Source organism: Macrobrachium rosenbergii, chromosome 21, assembly GCF_040412425.1.
Source record: "Macrobrachium rosenbergii isolate ZJJX-2024 chromosome 21, ASM4041242v1, whole genome shotgun sequence".
NCBI classification, from domain to species: Eukaryota; Metazoa; Arthropoda; class Malacostraca; order Decapoda; family Palaemonidae; genus Macrobrachium; species Macrobrachium rosenbergii.
In genome coordinates, this window is record NC_089761.1 from 47,917,549 (window position 1) to 47,935,759 (window position 18,211).

The following is an 18,211-nucleotide window of genomic DNA, read 5'->3' on the forward strand; positions in this document are numbered from 1 at the left end:
TATATATATATATATATATATATATATATATATATAATTTTAAATGTGCGTGTGTGCTCATTAATGTATATCAGTAGTGTAAGTGTTACTTACTGTTTTAAGTAATATAGGAAATAGTTGAAGTTCTTTTAGAAACAAACATGTCGTTGATTTAACAGAACTGAAAAGAATGAAAACATGTAGCGTAAAGGCCTACAGTATAAAAACAAATGTAAATACAAGAAAAATAAAGAAATGTGATCCGTGTGAAAGTGTCTTAGGGGATAATGATCACGTGTCTTCACCGGGTGCTGCAATGGATTCTGTTTCATAAAGGAGAGAGAAGAAGAAGAAGAAGAAGACAGGAAAGGAACCCGAACCTCACCCTCAGGGCCATGACAGAGTTTTCCTAGAGTGGAGCAGAAGTGAAACTTCCCCCGAGCACACCCCTCAACTCTCTCGACTGCTCACCTGTGTCAGCTCGTTTAAATAGCCATTAAATCATTTAGAAACCCCTCAAGGTCTCTTAATGACAACAAATGGATTTAGGTTTGACGTTCTGATAATTCAGGGTTTGAAAATTCTAACACGGCTTTCGCATGAATTGTTGAACTGCGCTACAAAGCTACATAAAACAAGTGTACGGTTGCAGTTCTTTGTTTACCGCGGTGTGTTCGTGCTCCGCTTGGTTGTTGATATGAATGATATTCTCTTTTTTTGCATGCCTTCATTTGTGCGTCCGAAAACCGTGAAAATAGAAGAAAACCTAATAATCTGTGAAAGTTCGAGTTAGGTAACATACTTGGCCCTACTTTGAGCATTCAAGCTAAGGAGAAATTCACACAGCCTTCATTTCGGGGAAGGAAAGGCGATTGAAGATGTATGTTTAGCAGATTGTATTGTGCTTCCGTATAGCCCCAAATTACAACCTGGCTGAGGCGCTTTATTATTTGCCTTCGACAAAGTCGGGGACAAGTTTTTTGCAGAGTCCTTCTTCGCAGTTCCCACACGGTCGAAGGGGTCCCAGTCAAACGTGGTACGAACACGCCTTCAACAATGATACGGAGCAAAATCCAGGCAGAGACATTGTAGGTACTGAATTTTAGTGATGCACCCGTTCGGCATGATACAGAGAGCTTAATTCCGTAGGGGGTTAGTGCCGTCAGTGCACCTCATAGGCATTACTTAAGGTTCTTAGCAGCATTCCTTCGTCCCCTAGCTGCGACCCCTTTCATTCCGTTTTACTGTACCTCCATTCACATTTACTTTCTTCCATCTTATTTCCACACTCCCCTAACGAAGGTTCCATCGTGCAACTGCGAGGCTTCCCTCTTGTTACACCTTTGAAACTCTCAGTTTCCCTTTCAGGGCTGAATGACCTCTCAGGTCCCAGAGCTTGGCATTTGGTCAAAATTGTATATTCCATTCCCAGAGAGCTTAAGGTCAGTCTTCTCCTTCGTAAGTGTCTAATTGCCTCTGTACTTTAAAATGACAGACGTTGAATTTTCCCTGAACGCTTCAGAAGTTGCTTGAATTGCTTTTAATGATCTGTCCCGGTGCTTCTGTTCGAGAGTCACCTCCGTTCCCATCCAAGCGGCACTCGTTTCTTGGGAATGTCTTGGCTCTCGGCTTACCTAATAGGCATTCCCACACGAGATGATTTAGTATTTGTTAAATAAAAATTGTTTTCGAAATGTGTGCCATGTTTACAGTGGTTGCATGTTTGTTTTCCTGTAAGCCTCTGAATACCCAAGGCTAAAAACAATCTTTTGACTAGGAGATATTTTGGTTACCCTATTGCACGTTTATGATTTGCCCATTTGTTTGAATAAGATGAGAATGAATTAAAGCGTCCTTTGATGAGTATTTTTTATTGTGCTTTCATCTTCTCCTTGCTACAAGGTAATTTTCCATTCTGTATAACTATGACATTATTTACTGTCCTCAGAATGTTTAACTTGGTATTTGATGGCAGTTTATTTTAACAAGAATCGGGCCCTTTCTAATTTGAAGAATAGATATACCGCCATCTTCATATGGTGCCAAGCTTCCAGTGAGTAGATGCTGTTGGCTGTTATAAGTCCTTTTCCAAGTCCTGTGTCACCTTTTATAGTTTAATTGATTGCTCCTCAAACTGGAGCAATTGTAATTTGTTATGCTTCAGGAAATCCAAATCTGCTCTTTCTAACCACAATGGTGCTTCCAGCTTTTGAATCTCTGGTGAACCTGATTCGCCTTCAGATTTTTTCCTGTTGAAACGTGAAAAAGATCATCTAATGAATTTTCAGCATACATTCGGTATCAGTACGACAGGTCTACTGACTCAAAACACCTGTAACAGTGGTCCTAGACAAGTATTTCTTTGTTTACTGTTTTACTAAATTCAGAAAAGTATTTCTCATCGGTATCAAATTCTGGCCAACAGAAACTCTTTATAGACTTATCAGAAACGCAACAGTTTCGATAGCAAGTCACTCTGTAAATCCCGGATGGAAATCTGAATCATTATGTACCTTCAAGCAGAATTAACCCCCACACCTGCAGTACTGATACTGAACGCCTGCTGAAAAATCATGTATGTATGTGTATATATATATATATATATATATATATATATATATATATATATATATATATATATATATGTGTGTGTGTGTGTGTGTTATATATATATATATATATATATATATATATATATATATATATATATATATATATCAAACAAAATTTGTTTTGGAATACTTCAGCCCTCCTCTGAGGGAGATTTGTTAACATGTTGGTTGTTGAAATGATTTTTCTGTGCTGTTGAGGCCGTCCTGTCCTTTCCTTAATGTACAGTAATTGTTAAAGGATAATTTTCAAAATCATGAAAAACATTTTGTTCTGTTTATTAAGCGTATAAAGGCAGATGTTTCCTCATTTTATTTGCATGATCAAGTACATCTTGATACCTTTAGGTAGCAGCTCTTGTTTAGTACCGTCCCATGAAAATACGACAGAAGGGACATTATTAAGTCTACATCGACCGTCAAAGTAAATATCTTATCCTGAACTTTGGTTTAGTTGGATACTTAGACAATATATAAAATAATGATAATGATAATTCCATACTAATGAAGAAATAAAAAAGACAATGGTTTACATGTAACAGAAGAAGAATGAAAGCTAAATATACTGTACAGCTGTGAGCTTCCGAGGACCTGCTCTACTCAGATCCACAACAAAAATGAACAAGAACAACAATAGGATAAAAGATGCTAATTATCTTAATAACAACTTTTGCTTTCATTGAACAGATCAGCGAGGTTGAGCATTGTTGGTTTTGCTCAGTTTCTGAATGGGTGGTCGTCATGGATACATCCTAAGCCCTCTTGATAATGTATGGGCCAGGTGCTTGGGTCGAGGACCGCGAACCAAAATAAACTTAAGTTATGAATTGTCCTTGTCCTGCTGTCCTTTCTATCACTCATGCGGCACCAGACGACGAAATTCCATTTCTCTCACACTCAGCAGATACAGGAAAGTCCTCGACGGCAGAAAGGCGGACAGGAACCAGGTCCATTTGGAGGAAATGGGAAGGGAGGTCTTGGAGTAGGCCTAGGGGGAAATGGGACTGGAAGGTCGCAAGGACAGCACGGAGGAGCTGGACGACCGAAACAAGTGCAGCACCCATGTCTGTTTGAAGTTTGTCTTTTGTCCCGTGAAACGACGCTCTCTGATGACAGTTGTGTTTCCTGTGGGGAGGGAAAACGGTCAGAGAAAAACGAGAGCTAAGGATGTAGTATTCTGACCCGCTGTAGTGACGCTCCACTTTCAACTACTCAAGAAATTGTGATTTTAAGAGCTGGACATTGTTATCCAACGCATTAACATAATCCCTTTTAAGTGGAATCTCCTTTAAATGGCAGACTTAGAAGCATAATACTGAGTCAAATATGAACTGAACCTGATTTCAGACACATCAAAATTTTTGAGCGATGGGATTACTGAGTGTTGTTGATATTATTCAGAATGAGGCATATTGACATTGGAGAATCCTGTATTTGACATTTACTGGCAAAAGAAAGCCTTTGCAAACGAGGATATTCATATTGAAAAAGAAGCCCAGATGATAAAATAACAAACGTCATCCTTAATGGTGTTAATAAGGCATATTTAACAGTTTTATAGTTACAGATGACTATGACTAGGCAATTTAAAGCGTGCCCCTTCCAAAGCTCTTTCTTTACAGTGTGAAAATTTGTACTCTGCAAATCAAGTAGCACACACTTCAGGTGTATCCACTAAAGGAGGCAATCGAAGAACCTATTGAAACAAAGTTCATGAAAGTTTTTTCTTGTTTACGAATATTATAATTTGTTTTACCAAGAAATACTAAAGATTAAGTTGGAACGCCCACCACAAAGAAGCACCTCTAAAGGGATTTGCAACCCTAGAAACATGAATTTCTCATGAAAACATCGGGATATGTGGAAAGGTACATGAAACTAACAAAATGATGTTGGCAAAAATGAAGTACTAGCTTAAAGGTGATATGGAACTCTATAACAAAGCCATCAGTGATCTCCTTAGCCTAATTAAACTGAGCTTACCGAAAGCTCTGGAACAGCGCCAGCCTCGTAGCAGATGGCAGCCAATGCAATGGCGACGAAGAGAAGCAGCTTCATTGTGTTATATTTTAATCTGGAAGGAACGAATAAATCTCGGTTTAAAATGTAAGAATAGAAGTTCAGAATGTCTAAGGCCTTGTTACGGAAGATTTATCCAGTGAAGACCTTGCATGCAATAGGCTATGACTTTTGAAAACTGTTAAAATTTATATATCAAATAGTATGATATTGAGTTTTAGCCTTTACAGCTGTGGTCTTGAGGATGTGGCGTTATGTGCTGTATAGTTAATTCCATAAACAGTGTTTGTTACTTAAACTATATAAAATTAATCTCATAAACTGAGTTTAAGCGATGGAGTAACAGAAAGGGTTAGGAATGCATTACATCAGTTGTCGAAGACTTATAAGTTAGGAAATTAACTCACCTCTGTTTATTATATTCAAGTCGACTACCTATCTGACTGCTTCTCTTTGTTTGTCTGACGTGGGAAGCCTCTGCTACGCTTTATATACCAAATCAGTGGCCGAGAGTCCCTCTCTGCTCGTGAGAAAGAGAGAGAGGGAGAGAGAATCCGGTTTGGTATGTAAGGGTTGATTTTCTGCTGTAATGGTTTCGGAGAGGAATGCAAACAATAGGAAAATACGGTGTCTGGTTTTGCACTGCTATACGTAGGCTATACTGCTGAAGAGGTATCCGGCATTTTTTATCCGGGAGATTTGCATCTATAAATGAAATGACGAAACTCTTTCCCTCCGCGGTTCAGTTCTCTATTGTCATGTTGCCAATAAAGACAAGGATTTATGTTTGCTCATCTCTATGCGTTCCGCGTGTCGCTCGAATCTCAGATATATTTTACTAAACTGGAAATAACTCCATTCTTATCTGGTAACGCGATGTTAGGTATTCCGGAATCGAGAAGTCAGGAATCGTTGCGCGTGGTCGTATGCCACGAACACACACTAGTATGTATATATATATATATATATATATATATATATATATATATATATATATATATATATATATATATATATATATATATATATATATATATATATATATATATGACATTCAACAGAACTGCATATTTTAACAATCAGAATGACCTCATCTCGAATTCCCAATGTTTTTAGACACACTTTCCAATTAATTCATTGCAATCCACAAGAGGAATGAAATGTCGGGACTCTAAAGCGCATTCAGCAAAGTAGCCATCTTGCTTGTGTGGTACATCCTTAGGTATGGGTATTGCTCCCGACCTACCGCCCATCAGTCCACCCACTTGTAAAAGGGTACCAACATCTGGTGGGCCAAGAAAAATGGTATGAGGCTAGCACCCTCACCCCTAGAGACTTGTTCCCCCTTGGCAAACTCCTTCCAAACAGAAAAGAGGTGTATGAGGATTTTGTATGTATATATATATATATATATATATATATATATATATATATATATATATATATATATATATATATGTATGTATATAAACGTATATATGTATGTGTGTATATATATGCATATAATATATATACATACACATAAACATATACATATACATGCATACATACATATATATATATATATATATATATATATATATATATATAAATATATATATATATATATATATATATATATATATATATATATATATAAATGAAGCTACAAATGTTGCTTAATATCAAATTCACTCTACTTGAAATATCCTCAATGGGGAATTATCACCGAAGGGATATTCCAAGTAGCGTGAATTTGACATTAAACAACATTTGTTCCTTCATGAATGTATATAAATCACAGTGTGATAAAAATTTCACATATACTGTATATATATATATATATATATATATATATATATATATATATATATATATATATACATATATATATGTCTTTTATCACATCACCGTGATTCATATACACTCAGTAAAAAAGCTACAAACGTCCTTTAATATTAATTAGCTCTACCTCGAAATAATATATTTTCATATATGTTACCGAAGGAATTTTTAGTTGATAATAAGTTAAATAAGTTCCGTGGGCTGAACCAGCGAAGGACAAGAACTCAGGACTACAGTGGACGCATTATCCCATCCGGATGGGTTAATGCGTCCACTGTAGTCCGTTCCTGTCCTTCGCTGGTTCGAGCCCACGGGACGACGAACTTATTATCAACTAAAAATTCCACTTCGGTAACATATATGAAAATATATTATTTCCGAGGTAGAGCAAATTGGATATTAAAGGACGTTTGTAGCTTACAAATATATACATGTATATATATGTGTATATATATGTATGTATATATATACACACAAACAAACATATATCGGCTAAAAAGAAACAACAGAGTATCAAGTACAACTGTGTGTTTTATACATCTTTAGAACGCAACAGTGTACGCTACTTAGAAATTTTGGCAATGCCGTTTCTGTTTAAACATTTCCTATGGTTTTAGCTGAGACTTAAATCATATTTGCGATTTTCAAGCTATACATATGTTACAGGAAGGCTGCGAAACCAGGGATTTCTGACCAATTCACTTAGTGACATTTGATCCCCGAGTGGCTAGTACTAAACACTGCGAAACATTATAGATGGATTACTAGCCTCTCGGGGATAATGTGCTTTGCTGTGTTTAGTACTAGCTCCTCGGGATCAAATGTGTTTTGCTGTGTTTAGTACTAGCCCCTCGGAGATCAAATGTGTTTTGCCGTGTTTAGCACTAGGCCTTTGGGGATCAAATGCACATTGGGACATTTGATCGCCGAGGGGCTATTACTAAACATGGCGAAACAGTGTAGATGAATCACTGTTTTGCCATGTTTAGTACTAGCCATTCGGGGACCAAATGTGTTTTTCCGTGTTTAGTACTAGCCCCTCAGGGATCAAATGTGTTTTGCCATGTTTAGTACTAGCCCCTTGGGGATCAAATGCACATAGGACATTTGACCCCTGAGGGCTAGTACTAAACACAGCAAAACAGTGTAGATGAATCACTGTTTTGCCATGTTTAGTACTAGTCCCTTGGGGATCAAATGTTCTTAAGTGAATTGGTGATTTCAAGAATTCCCTGAACATTTCTGGGATTTTGTGAAATTCCTGGTTTCACAATCTAACCGTAACACACACACACACACTATATATATATATATATATATATATATATATATATATATATATATATATATATATATATATAAATTAATTGCTGCTGTGTGTGATGTAGGTCAAGAACTGGATGGTAGCCACTAAATGGGATAGAGGATAATGCGATGGGAGAAAGAGATAGATAAAAGGAAAAGGCTGAAACGATGATTGGTAAAGACAGAGTACCTAAAAGGGAGAAGTATGATGATGATGATGGTAGAGAAAGAGTTGATGATTATAAGACTTACAACTAAGTGCCCTTGACCACCGTGGATGATATAAGTAATTTATGTGCGGTGTTATTTCATGTAATATTTCTTTTATTTACGTCAAAGATTACTTGAGATTTCCAAGGCCCTGATAAATAAATAACGTTGAGGCTAGGAAAGGCATCCATCCGTAAAAATCTGCCAAAATAGATTATGATATGAGCTGTTGGAAAAGGGACTAAGCTAAAGAGAAGAAGACTTTATTACAGAAGAGGTCAAGACGCTTTTCTTTTTTATTTTTTTATGCCTTTTTTGAGATAAACATCACCAACCTTGCAGTCGTGGCTGGAAATCTGCCATTTCTTGTGTTAATTGCTCTATGCTTGTAAGTGACATTAAAATGGCATTCAACAGCTCTCGAGCCAGTGGGGTCAAGTAGCGTTCAGTTATCTCTACTGGGAATATGCTTTAGAATGTTTAGTGATCATTAGGTTTTACTGTGTGTTTTCCTAATCTTTGTACTACAGTACAGGTTGTCTTCTATTTTATAGTGTGACGTTTGAACTTTGTATTTATATATTAGTGTTTCGTTTTTTTTATTTGTGATAGATTTATTTTATCGCCTTTGGTTTTTTGATGGTTAAACTGTTCAGTCTAACGTTTGTAGACTGTTTAATTCGTTCTGCCATTCTGTTTAATTCGTTCTGCCATTCATTTTTACCATTCTTATCGTATCTGAGGCCCTGTTCTTCAACTACTTGCAGTCTTTTCTTACTCGTTACACTGACACTCTTCAGCATATGGTAAGTATATTCAGTTACGAGTCGTAACAGAGTTTTGAACAGCGTGTTTTAATTTTTGTAGCACACTTTTGAACCTGCATAATTGTGCTAAACTGCGTCTGACTTTTTCTAATCATGCTCTTGGTATGCTCCATTAATTTTTTTTTTTTTAACTTTTACTATGACTTTTGTGTAATTACCCATTGAGATAATGTCACTTTTTTTATAGACCCATGTTTCTTGAGTGGACATTTTTACGCTTAGAATTGTTAACTGGCTGTTCTGAGCATTACATTTTATCTTCCACCCCCTTCCTATTTGGTCAGTTCCAGTTCAAGTACTATTTTAGCTTGCTTGGTTCTCTTGACTTCACCGCCATCTGAAGACTAAATACGCGCCATATCATCTGCAAATTGCTTCGTTAATATATCTGTGAATATTGGAGGGGGATGGTCATTAACATAATTGAGGCAGAATAGTTGTCATGAAAAAGTCTCCAGTTCTAGTGAGTTAGAAAAATCAATTTGTCTTCATATATGTAAATTGTAAATTAAAGAGGTGACGCCTACACTGTTTATCAGAAGGTGATGTATTTCAAGTAATCAAATGTCTTCTTGTGGCAATAAGTACAGCTGTGTGTGTTGTTACGTGGCTTTTCATGGTAAAATCAGAAACAGTGTGATTTCCTGCGGTGGGCTCCTACTCTGGCAGAAGCCTGATTGCTTTTCAGAGAGGATGTTGCTGTGGTCTTCAAGAAATTATTGCTGCCTCTGAGATGTAACTTTTCGAAGATCTCTAGGACCATTTCAAGCAGACAGGTCTGTCATAACTCCATGGGTCTGTTTTATGTTTATTGGGCTTAACTAGAAATATTAGCCGTGTTTTCTCAAGGAAAATGAGGGAAGTATCTCGTTGTGAGTATGTTATATTCACAACGAGATACTTCCCTTGTAAATATTGCGTGTGATTCATGTGCAATTAACTGGAAGATACTTTAGGTGAATCATGGCCATACCACTAATACCAAGAGTTAGTGAGGTAAGTCAGTATTCTACATATACATCGAATTTGACAACAGAATAAGGAAATGCAGGAATTCGTATAAACGCATACCTTATATATATATATATATATATATATATATATATATATATATATATATATATATATATATATATATATATATATTTTATTTATATATATAGATATATGTATAAGTTAAAATTCAAGATGCATATTCTATTAATATATAACAAAGTAACGATGAACAATTGGCATTTCTTCAGAGACTTTAGGAAACGACAACACGCGAACCGGCTAGTGGTGCTCACAGGAGACAGCGATGAACTCTGTTACATAAGGGCAGAAAAAGAGCGGAAGAGGAGGGTACCCGATATTTAACCTCAGACCCATTATCAAGTTTTCCTAGAGTTGGGGAGAGAGCGCGAAAGGGTGAAACTGCCTCTAGTCCGAATACTCTACTATGGGTTTTGCAGAGCAGAGAAAAGTGCGAAGCTATTCCTCGTTCACGTGTGCTCTTGGGAAGTTTTCCTAGAGCTGTGGGGAGGGAGAGAGGGATCCTTCGTATGAGTGATATTACTGTGCAAGTTTTTTTTAGACAGGTAGGAAGGAAAAGGGGACTTTTAGCATTTGTTCGTGTTTGTTATGAAGTCTTCCTAGAGCTGTGGAGAGAGAGAGAGAGAGAGAGAGAGAGAGAGAGAGAGAGAGAGAGAGAGAGAGAGAGAGAGAGAGAGAGAGATCCTACATGTAAGAGTGATATTACTGTGCAAGTTTTTTTTAGATAGGTAGTAAGGAAAAGGGGGACTTTTAGCATTTGTTCGTGTTTGCTGTGAAGTTTTCCTAGAGAGAGAGAGAGAGAGAGAGAGAGAGAGAGAGAGAGAGAGAGAGAGAGAGAGAGAGAGAGAGAGAAATCCTACATATGAGTGATATTACAGTGCCATTATTTTTTAGATAGGTAGGAAGGAAAGGGGGGACTTTTAGGTTTTGTTCGTGTTTGTTATAAAGTCCTCCTAGAGCTTGGAGAGAGAGAGAGAGAGAGAGAGAGAGAGAGAGAGAGAGAGAGAGATCCTACATATAAGAGTGATAATACAGTGCAAATTTAAGTATGTAACAAGAGGGGCCCTTTAAGTATGTATTCATCAGACCGTGTTTGGCGTTGGTAATGGCGCATTTGTTATTTTCATTATAGTTACTATTGTTTTTATCTGAATTCAGACCATGCAGACGTGTACCTACTGTGCCTATATGAATTTTTGCCACCTGGTTATTTACTTAGACATTGCTTACTTATTTAAATAAGTTTTACCTTTAATTGTTTCTCATCTTGTATGTGGGTTTAATTGTTGATTTTGCGAAGGCGGTTAGTCGCCTGTATGTTCCTATCTGGGATTTCTCGAAGGTGCCATAGTTATTTGTAATAATTAGTATATCAGTGATGTATGCATGTGCACAATGCACACGAGAATACACACACACACATTATATATATTGTCACGATGCGTATCAAGTACCTGGTTATTACACAACTAATCTCAAGATTCAAAAATATACCTCACTTCAGCCAGATACCTGAACTCTCATAACATTAATTATTACGACTGAGTACTCTAAAGGTAACAGTGATCCCTTAAGAAAAAACTTATTTATTACTTGAAAAATCAAACTAAGTCTATCAGAATATGTGTGAGATATCAAAAATTAAACTAGAAATATTCTAGAGTAGAAGGGCATCACTCCATCAAAAAACTCTAATTGTTTCCCTGATCTTAATTCACTTTAGCAAAACTAAAAGAACAAAACATGTTTATCACTTTGCCTTATGCACACACAATCAATCCTATTCACTGGTGATCAATAAATGAAACGCTTTTTCTAAAAATGTTAAATACAAAAATTTATTTTTAAATTCAAAGTTTAATTCACAATCTGAAAAATTTACCATTACTTGAAAATAACACAACACTTAATTAATTCTTGAATTAAATCATGAAACAAAACTAACTCACAAAAACTTTATCAGGAATTTAAATTAAGCAAAATTTAAACTATCAAGAATTACTCAAGATTTAAAAAGAAAATCTTAACAAATGAAATATTAAATCAAGTATGCAATGTTAAATTACCAAGAAATATTTACAATGCTATGTAAATAAATGTTACATCACAAACATAAAAAATGTGAAAATATAAAGAGATTGTAAATAGAAAAACCCACAAAAATACACATAAGATTTATCAATAATGATTTCACTCGGTCAAAATTTCCCAACTTATCATACCATGGTATTAATAAGTAAAATTCACGTTACCTTACACAAACTTGTGAAAACCTCTGTAAATCACTTGCTGCAGCTGCGTTACCACAAAACACACTTTTTTACCAGGCGCCGTTACAAACTAAATAACTTTAATTAATTCAGATCTCAAAAGTTAACGCTAATACGTGACCACAAAACACTACGTTAAGAGTAATCTCTTTCTAAGAACGAGAGAGAGAGAGGGAACCAAATCAACTGGTCTCAGAAATCAGAATGAAACAGATTTTAGAATTCCAGTAACATGTGAAACAATTACATGATGTCATTAAAGCATTTTGGGTACGAGATACAAAAGGGAAGTTCTATAAGCAGGGAGGTGACGTCATTAAAGCATTTTGGGTGCGAGATACCATGGAGAAACTTCTAGAAAGAAAGTTACGTCATCCCAGCAAAATGTTTTGAACACAATCTTACAAAACATGGCGTAACTGATCAAGACACGTATTTTTTCTCTCAGTGGCGTACGTGACTCGAACATGTAACAACGTGAAATCACTTGTCTTGAGCTCGAATGGGACGAATCGGCATTTGTTATCCAAACCTGTCATCATTAACCCGAAACAAAGCGTTCTCTCTTATCTCAACTGATGACAATTGAAATGATACAAGTCTTTGCTGGACACACACATGTTCATGTACTACGCTTTTATCAAAAAAGATATTATTCTAAGCTACGTTACTATTAAAATTGTATTAACAATTCTAAATTACGCTATTAAATTACTTAATCATTAGTTCTTTTGAGATCTGATGCCAAACTAAATATGACACTTCAACAACCATTATCATTACACATAACACATGAAAAAAAGTAAATATGTCAAAATTATAGCAGGATATACGTATTACAAGGCAACATCATGAATATATATATATATATATATATATATATATATATATATATATATATATATATATATATATATATATATATGTGTGTGTGTGTGTGTGTGTGTGTGTATGTGTACGCTGAAAATGACTTTTTTGGTCAGATAGATAAAAAGTTGAATTCTCTTGATCTTGAAAGATCCAAGATTCTAATGGTTAAACGGCATGACGTTTCGGGGAGATTTTAAGATATTAATTCCACCCAGTCTCCAGTTATATCCACTAAAAGCTTTTTCATTCAGAAAAAGTCATGATACAGTGACAGTTTACCCAAAATTTCCTTCGTTTTCGAGACATTTTGCTAACTGGGACTGTAAAGAGTGTCAAAGAAACTTAGTAGGTAAAGGTTACTGCTGCTTTATTACAGATCCAGGCGGCTTATATTATGCCGACTGACGCCGGGCCGTGAGAGACAATGGAATTGACTGTGACCTGAGGTCGAAACAATAAACAATAATATGCAGTGAACGAGTACAAATTACAATACGAAAATATACAGAGCTACAATATAGATACAGTCTTGATGCCTGTGAATGAAGAAACATGTGATACACAATGTGACATTCGTATAAATACCATAAAGTAAAAATGATTAAAATGCGTGACCTGGCACGTTTTAGGCGTGACTAATTGAGCTTGAAGAAAACGGAAGTCACCAAAGAAAACAAGCTCAGCGGAGACTTAATTAATGGCGCCGCGAAACACTATCCTGGCGCCAATTGGTGACTTTACAAATACTCCCAAGACGAGGGACGCGTCTGATTAATCCCTAGTACCTGGTGGGGCGCTGAAGGGGTGCCATGGCTCCTTGAGGATAACTGAGGCCTCCGCCTGTGAGGCTGCTGTTTGGGCGGTCCCTTCCTGGGGCGGCGCGCGCTGGGTGGTGGGCGTGCTGGAGTGCGTTTGGGCGGAAGGGGTGCTGCGTCGCTGCCGGGACTCTCCGACAGGAAGGCGGGCTTTAGCCGGTCTATGGAAACCCAGTCGTTCTTGCCTGGAAGTGCCAGCCGGAACGCTTGCTGTTCCGCTCCAGCACGCCGGAAGGTCCCCTGTAGGGCTTAGTTAGTGGTGGACGGACGGCGTCGACTCTGGCGAGCGTGGGTGGCGGATGACAGCTGTGGCGGCACGTGAATGGTTGCTCTGTCGATGTATGGCGCCTGCAAGGCGAACTTGCCGCCACGTCGCGGAGCCTCTGCAGAGATGGGGAGTGGCGATCACCCGTCACGAGCTCTCCCGGCACCACGAGGGTTCCCCAGGTTTGTTCAGCTGCGGATGGGGTGCCGTCGGCTCTGGGGCGGTCCTCAACCCGAGGAGGACCCACGGCAGCTGATGTTTCCAGTCCTCGGCGGTGCAGCGGGCCATGAGGATGACTTTATGGACCTGTGGAACCGTTCAACCAGGCCGTTGGCCGCTGGGTTGTACGCTGTGGTGGTGTGGTGCGTGGTTCCCAGCAGTTGAGCCAGGGCAGACCACAGCTCCGAGAGGAAAGCGGGGCCTGTCGGTTGTGATGTGGTCCGGGGACGCCGGCGGCTAACCCAACTGGAGAGCAGGGCCTCGGCGCACGCGCTGGCGGTGGCTTCTTGCATGGGCGTGGCCGGGCCACCTCGTCGAACGGTCTACCACCGTGAGGAGTATCTGGATCCGCCTGATGGGGAAGGGCCCGACGACGTCGATGTGGATGTGGCGGCGGCGCCTGGCTGTGGGAACTCGCCTACCCCGACTCGTGTGACGACCCACTTTACTGGTCTGGCACTGCAGGCACTGTTTTGCCCAGGCTGTGGCGTCCTTTTGCACCCGTGCCAGACGAACTTTTGAAAGCAGTTTGGCCGTGGTCCTGCCGGAGGGTGTGAGAGGCCGTGGATGATGTCGAATACCTGGCGGGCGTGAGGCTGGAACCAAAGGCAGGGCTGGCCTGTGCTGATGTCACAGAGCAGGCTGGGGCCTCCGGGCGAGGTCACGTCCGCCACTTGAGGGATGTGATGGCGGTGCGGTATGCTGGGGTTTTCTGGGTCAGCGACCTGTTCTCTGGCAAGGTCCTGGTAATCTACACCAAGCTGCACTGCGTTCAACTCGACTCTGGAGGGCGTCTGCTCGGGATTTTTTCTTGCCGGGAGGTACCTGACGGAACAGGTAAATTCGGCTATGGCTGAGAGGTGGCGCTGCTGTCTGGAAGACCATCGTCCCCTGCTTCGTGAAAGCGGAACCAGTGGCTGGTGGTCTGTGAAGATTGTGAAGGCGTCCCTCCAGGAGGAACTTGAAGTGCCGAACTCATGCTGGTACATCGCGCAGAGTTCCCTGTCGAAGGTGCTGTAAGCGGGACTCTGCGGGATTGAACTCTTGCTGAAGAAGGCGATGGGCTGGGGGCGCCGTTGATGATTTGCTTCAGAACAGCACCGCAGGCAACGTTACTGGCGTCTGTCGTCAGCTGGAGGGGAGCTTGGGATCTGGTGTGCCAAGGCGGTTTGCCTTGCGTGAGGGCGACCTCGTCAGGGGAAAAGGCCTGCTGCTGGCTGGGTCCCCAAGACAGGGACTTGATTGACCTTTTAGGACTTCCGTCAGAGGGGGCCATGGTGTGCGCGATCCCGGGATGAACCGCCTGTAGAAGTTTACCATCCCTAGGAACTCCTGGACGGCCTTGATGGAGGTGGGTGTCGGGAACTTAGCTACGGCTGCCACTTCGATGTAAGAGGGCGGACGCCTGTCGGAGATACCTCGTGACCCAGGAACTCTGCTTTCTGACGCCAAAGGTACACTTGTCAAAACGGACGACGAGGCCGTTTTCTTGGAGGCGCTGGAGACTGCTTTGATGTGCCTCTGGTGTTCGCTGCCAGAGACCTGGAAAATATGAGAATGTCGTCGGCCGTAGCAGACGCAGAATTTTAGGTCCCAGGATGCTGTCCATGAGCCCGCTGGAAGGTGGCCCACGTTCTCAGCCCGAAGGTGGAGAAGGCGAACATAGGACCCGAAGGGCGTGATGATGGCTGTCTTGGTATGTCCTCTGGCGCAACAGGTACCTGAAAATAAGATTTAAGAAGGTCCAATTTAGTGAATATTTTGGCCCCGTGAAAAGGAGGCCGTGAGTCTTGCATATTGGGCAGAGGGTAGTGGTCGGGCTCCGTTGCAATGTTGAGCCGTCTGTAGTCGCCGCAGGGTCTCCAGGAGCCGTCCGGTTTCTGCACCATGTGGAGGGGGAGGCCCATGGACTGGGGCTTTCCTGCAGATGCCCATCCGTTCCATCTCCGCTGAATGCTTTTTTTTCGCCTCCTGAAGGCGCTGAGGGGAAGCCTGCGGAACTGCATGTGTCGAGGCCCTTTAGTCACTATATGGTGGTATATGCCGTGTTGGCTGGGGCCCGGGGACTTGGCGAAGCTCGGGCTTAAACACCTCAGGAACTCCGACAGAAGGTGTGCGTACTGGTGGGGGCGACGGCGCTGATGGTGGGTCTGGGTCCCGTTAACGGAGAGACCGGCAGGAGTCGGTGCTCGAGGCGCTTGCGCCCCACGCCGACTAGCAGGCCGAAGTGCGCCAGAAAATCGGCCCCAGGAGTGGGGTTCCTCGTCCGCGACGATGAAGTCCCAGGAGTAACTCTGGCCAAGGATGGAGATCGACAGGAGCCTGGTGCCGTAGGAGAGGATGGGGGTTCCGTTGGCGGCCGTCAGGAAGGCGGCCGGGTCTGGTGTCTGGTTGCGGTCCTCTCTGGATGCTGGGAAGACCGACTTAAAGGCTCCTGTGTCGACCAGCATCATCCTGCCGGAGACGGTGTCGCGGACGTAAAAACCTACTGTTTTTGAGGCCCTGGGTTCTTCCGGCTGCCATGGCGGCCTGTCCTGCTGGCGCCGCCACCCCCGTTTTGAACGGTTGAACGAGCAGGCGGCAGGCAGTTTGGGCGTCCTTTCCGAACCACTTGTGATAGCGACAGAAGCCGGGGACCACCGTCTACTGTGGTTGGTGGGCGTCTGTTGGCGATGGCGTTGGCGGGCTGCTCTCACGTCCTCTTCAGGCTGGGCGGAGCTGACCGGCTGTGTGGCCGGTTTTAGCCGCTGTGAAGCCTTGACGGAGTCTGTGCAGGTGTTGTGCCGCCTCTGAGGTCCTCGACGGGCATGGTGTAGGGGTGAGCGATCTGGTTGCGTACTTCCGGGAGGAGTTGGCGAAGGAAAATTTCCCGTCTTTAAGCTTATCTCCTGCGCTTGTTTGTGCCACCCAAGACTGGTGTTGACAGGAGATCTCGACCATGCCCCAAGCGTCTCTTGGATTGAGGTCGTGGCGTGGATTATTGGCAAGGTCGATAGCACGGGCGGCCCGCTCGGCGATGGGCAGGGGAGCAAGCTTCGAGGAGGAACTTTTTGTGGTGCTGTATGTGAGGTGAGTGTTTGAATACCAGCGAGATGAGTTTGTTGTACGTCCTCCGGAAGGGCGTTGAGCACTGTGTCGGGCCTGTAGGATTTCATCCGTGAGGTCCGCGATTCTGAGTGACTCTCCACCCTGCGCAGCCACCTCGATGGGTTCCCCCTGCGTGGCGGCGGCAGCTTTAGGGTGAGGGCGGCCCGCGATTGTGTTGCCCGGCCGTCGTGTGTTCGGGCGCTGGTGTGGAGTTGCGGGAGGGCCTCGACGCGGGGCGGCGCGGCTGTGATGGGAGGTAGGTAAACCTCGGAGTCCAGCGGGGTCGCGTTTAACTGCATGAAGGAGGATATCCGCGTCCATGCTCGCTCCTTTGACCCCTTACTGGAGTGGGGTGCGCGTCGTCGCACTTTCGTCGCCCGTGTGGATTCCGCTAGTGGCGCTGGTGGGGTGCGCCGGCGAGTCAGCACGCTCAAACGCTGGTTACAGCGCGTGTTTAGGCCGCTAAGAGCGTTTTGGAGAAATCCTGGAGCCAAGACTGAGTCGCCGTGTGAGTCCGCTAATGGCTCCGGGATACTCCGGGGTCACCACTGTAAGTGTCAAAGAAACGAGCAGGTAAAGGTTACTGCTGCTTTATTACAGATACAGGCGGCTTATATTGCGGCCGACTGACGCCGGGCCGTGAGACAATGGAATTGACTGTGACCTGAGGTCGAAACAATAAACAATAATATGCAGTGAACGAGTACAAATTACAATACAAAACATACAGAGCTACAATATAGATACAGTCTTGATGCCTGTGAATGAAGAAACATGTGATACACAATGTGTGACATTCGTATAAATACCATAAAGTAAAAATGATTAAAATGCGTGACCTGGCACGTTTTAGGCGTGACTAATTGAGCTTGAAGAA

At 41.8% G+C, this 18,211-nt stretch overlaps 1 protein-coding gene and 1 long non-coding RNA gene across 3 annotated transcripts in view; one reads left to right on the forward strand and one right to left on the reverse strand.

Annotated features, from left to right (window-relative positions):
- Positions 1-2,851: 2,851 nt before the first annotated feature.
- Positions 2,852-5,210, reverse strand: LOC136849606 (uncharacterized). The gene is made up of 3 exons (XR_010856338.1): positions 5,015-5,210; positions 4,572-4,662; positions 2,852-3,713 (listed from the first exon to the last, which is right to left on the reverse strand). It is a non-coding gene; the product is annotated as an uncharacterized lncRNA (long non-coding RNA).
- A 3,863-nt stretch (positions 5,211-9,073) lies between these two features.
- Positions 9,074-18,211, forward strand: part of LOC136850155 (target of EGR1 protein 1-like) — a 34,658-nt gene continuing 25,520 nt past the window's right edge. The window contains exon 1 of one of the 2 annotated variants that reach the window (XM_067123774.1): positions 9,074-9,236. In XM_067123774.1, coding sequence (XP_066979875.1) covers positions 9,216-9,236 — 21 coding nt within the window. In that variant the 5' untranslated portion in view covers positions 9,074-9,215. Of the gene's footprint in view, positions 9,237-10,302; positions 10,354-18,211 lie in introns of those variants that run through there. The other variant, XM_067123773.1, reaches the window with a different exon arrangement.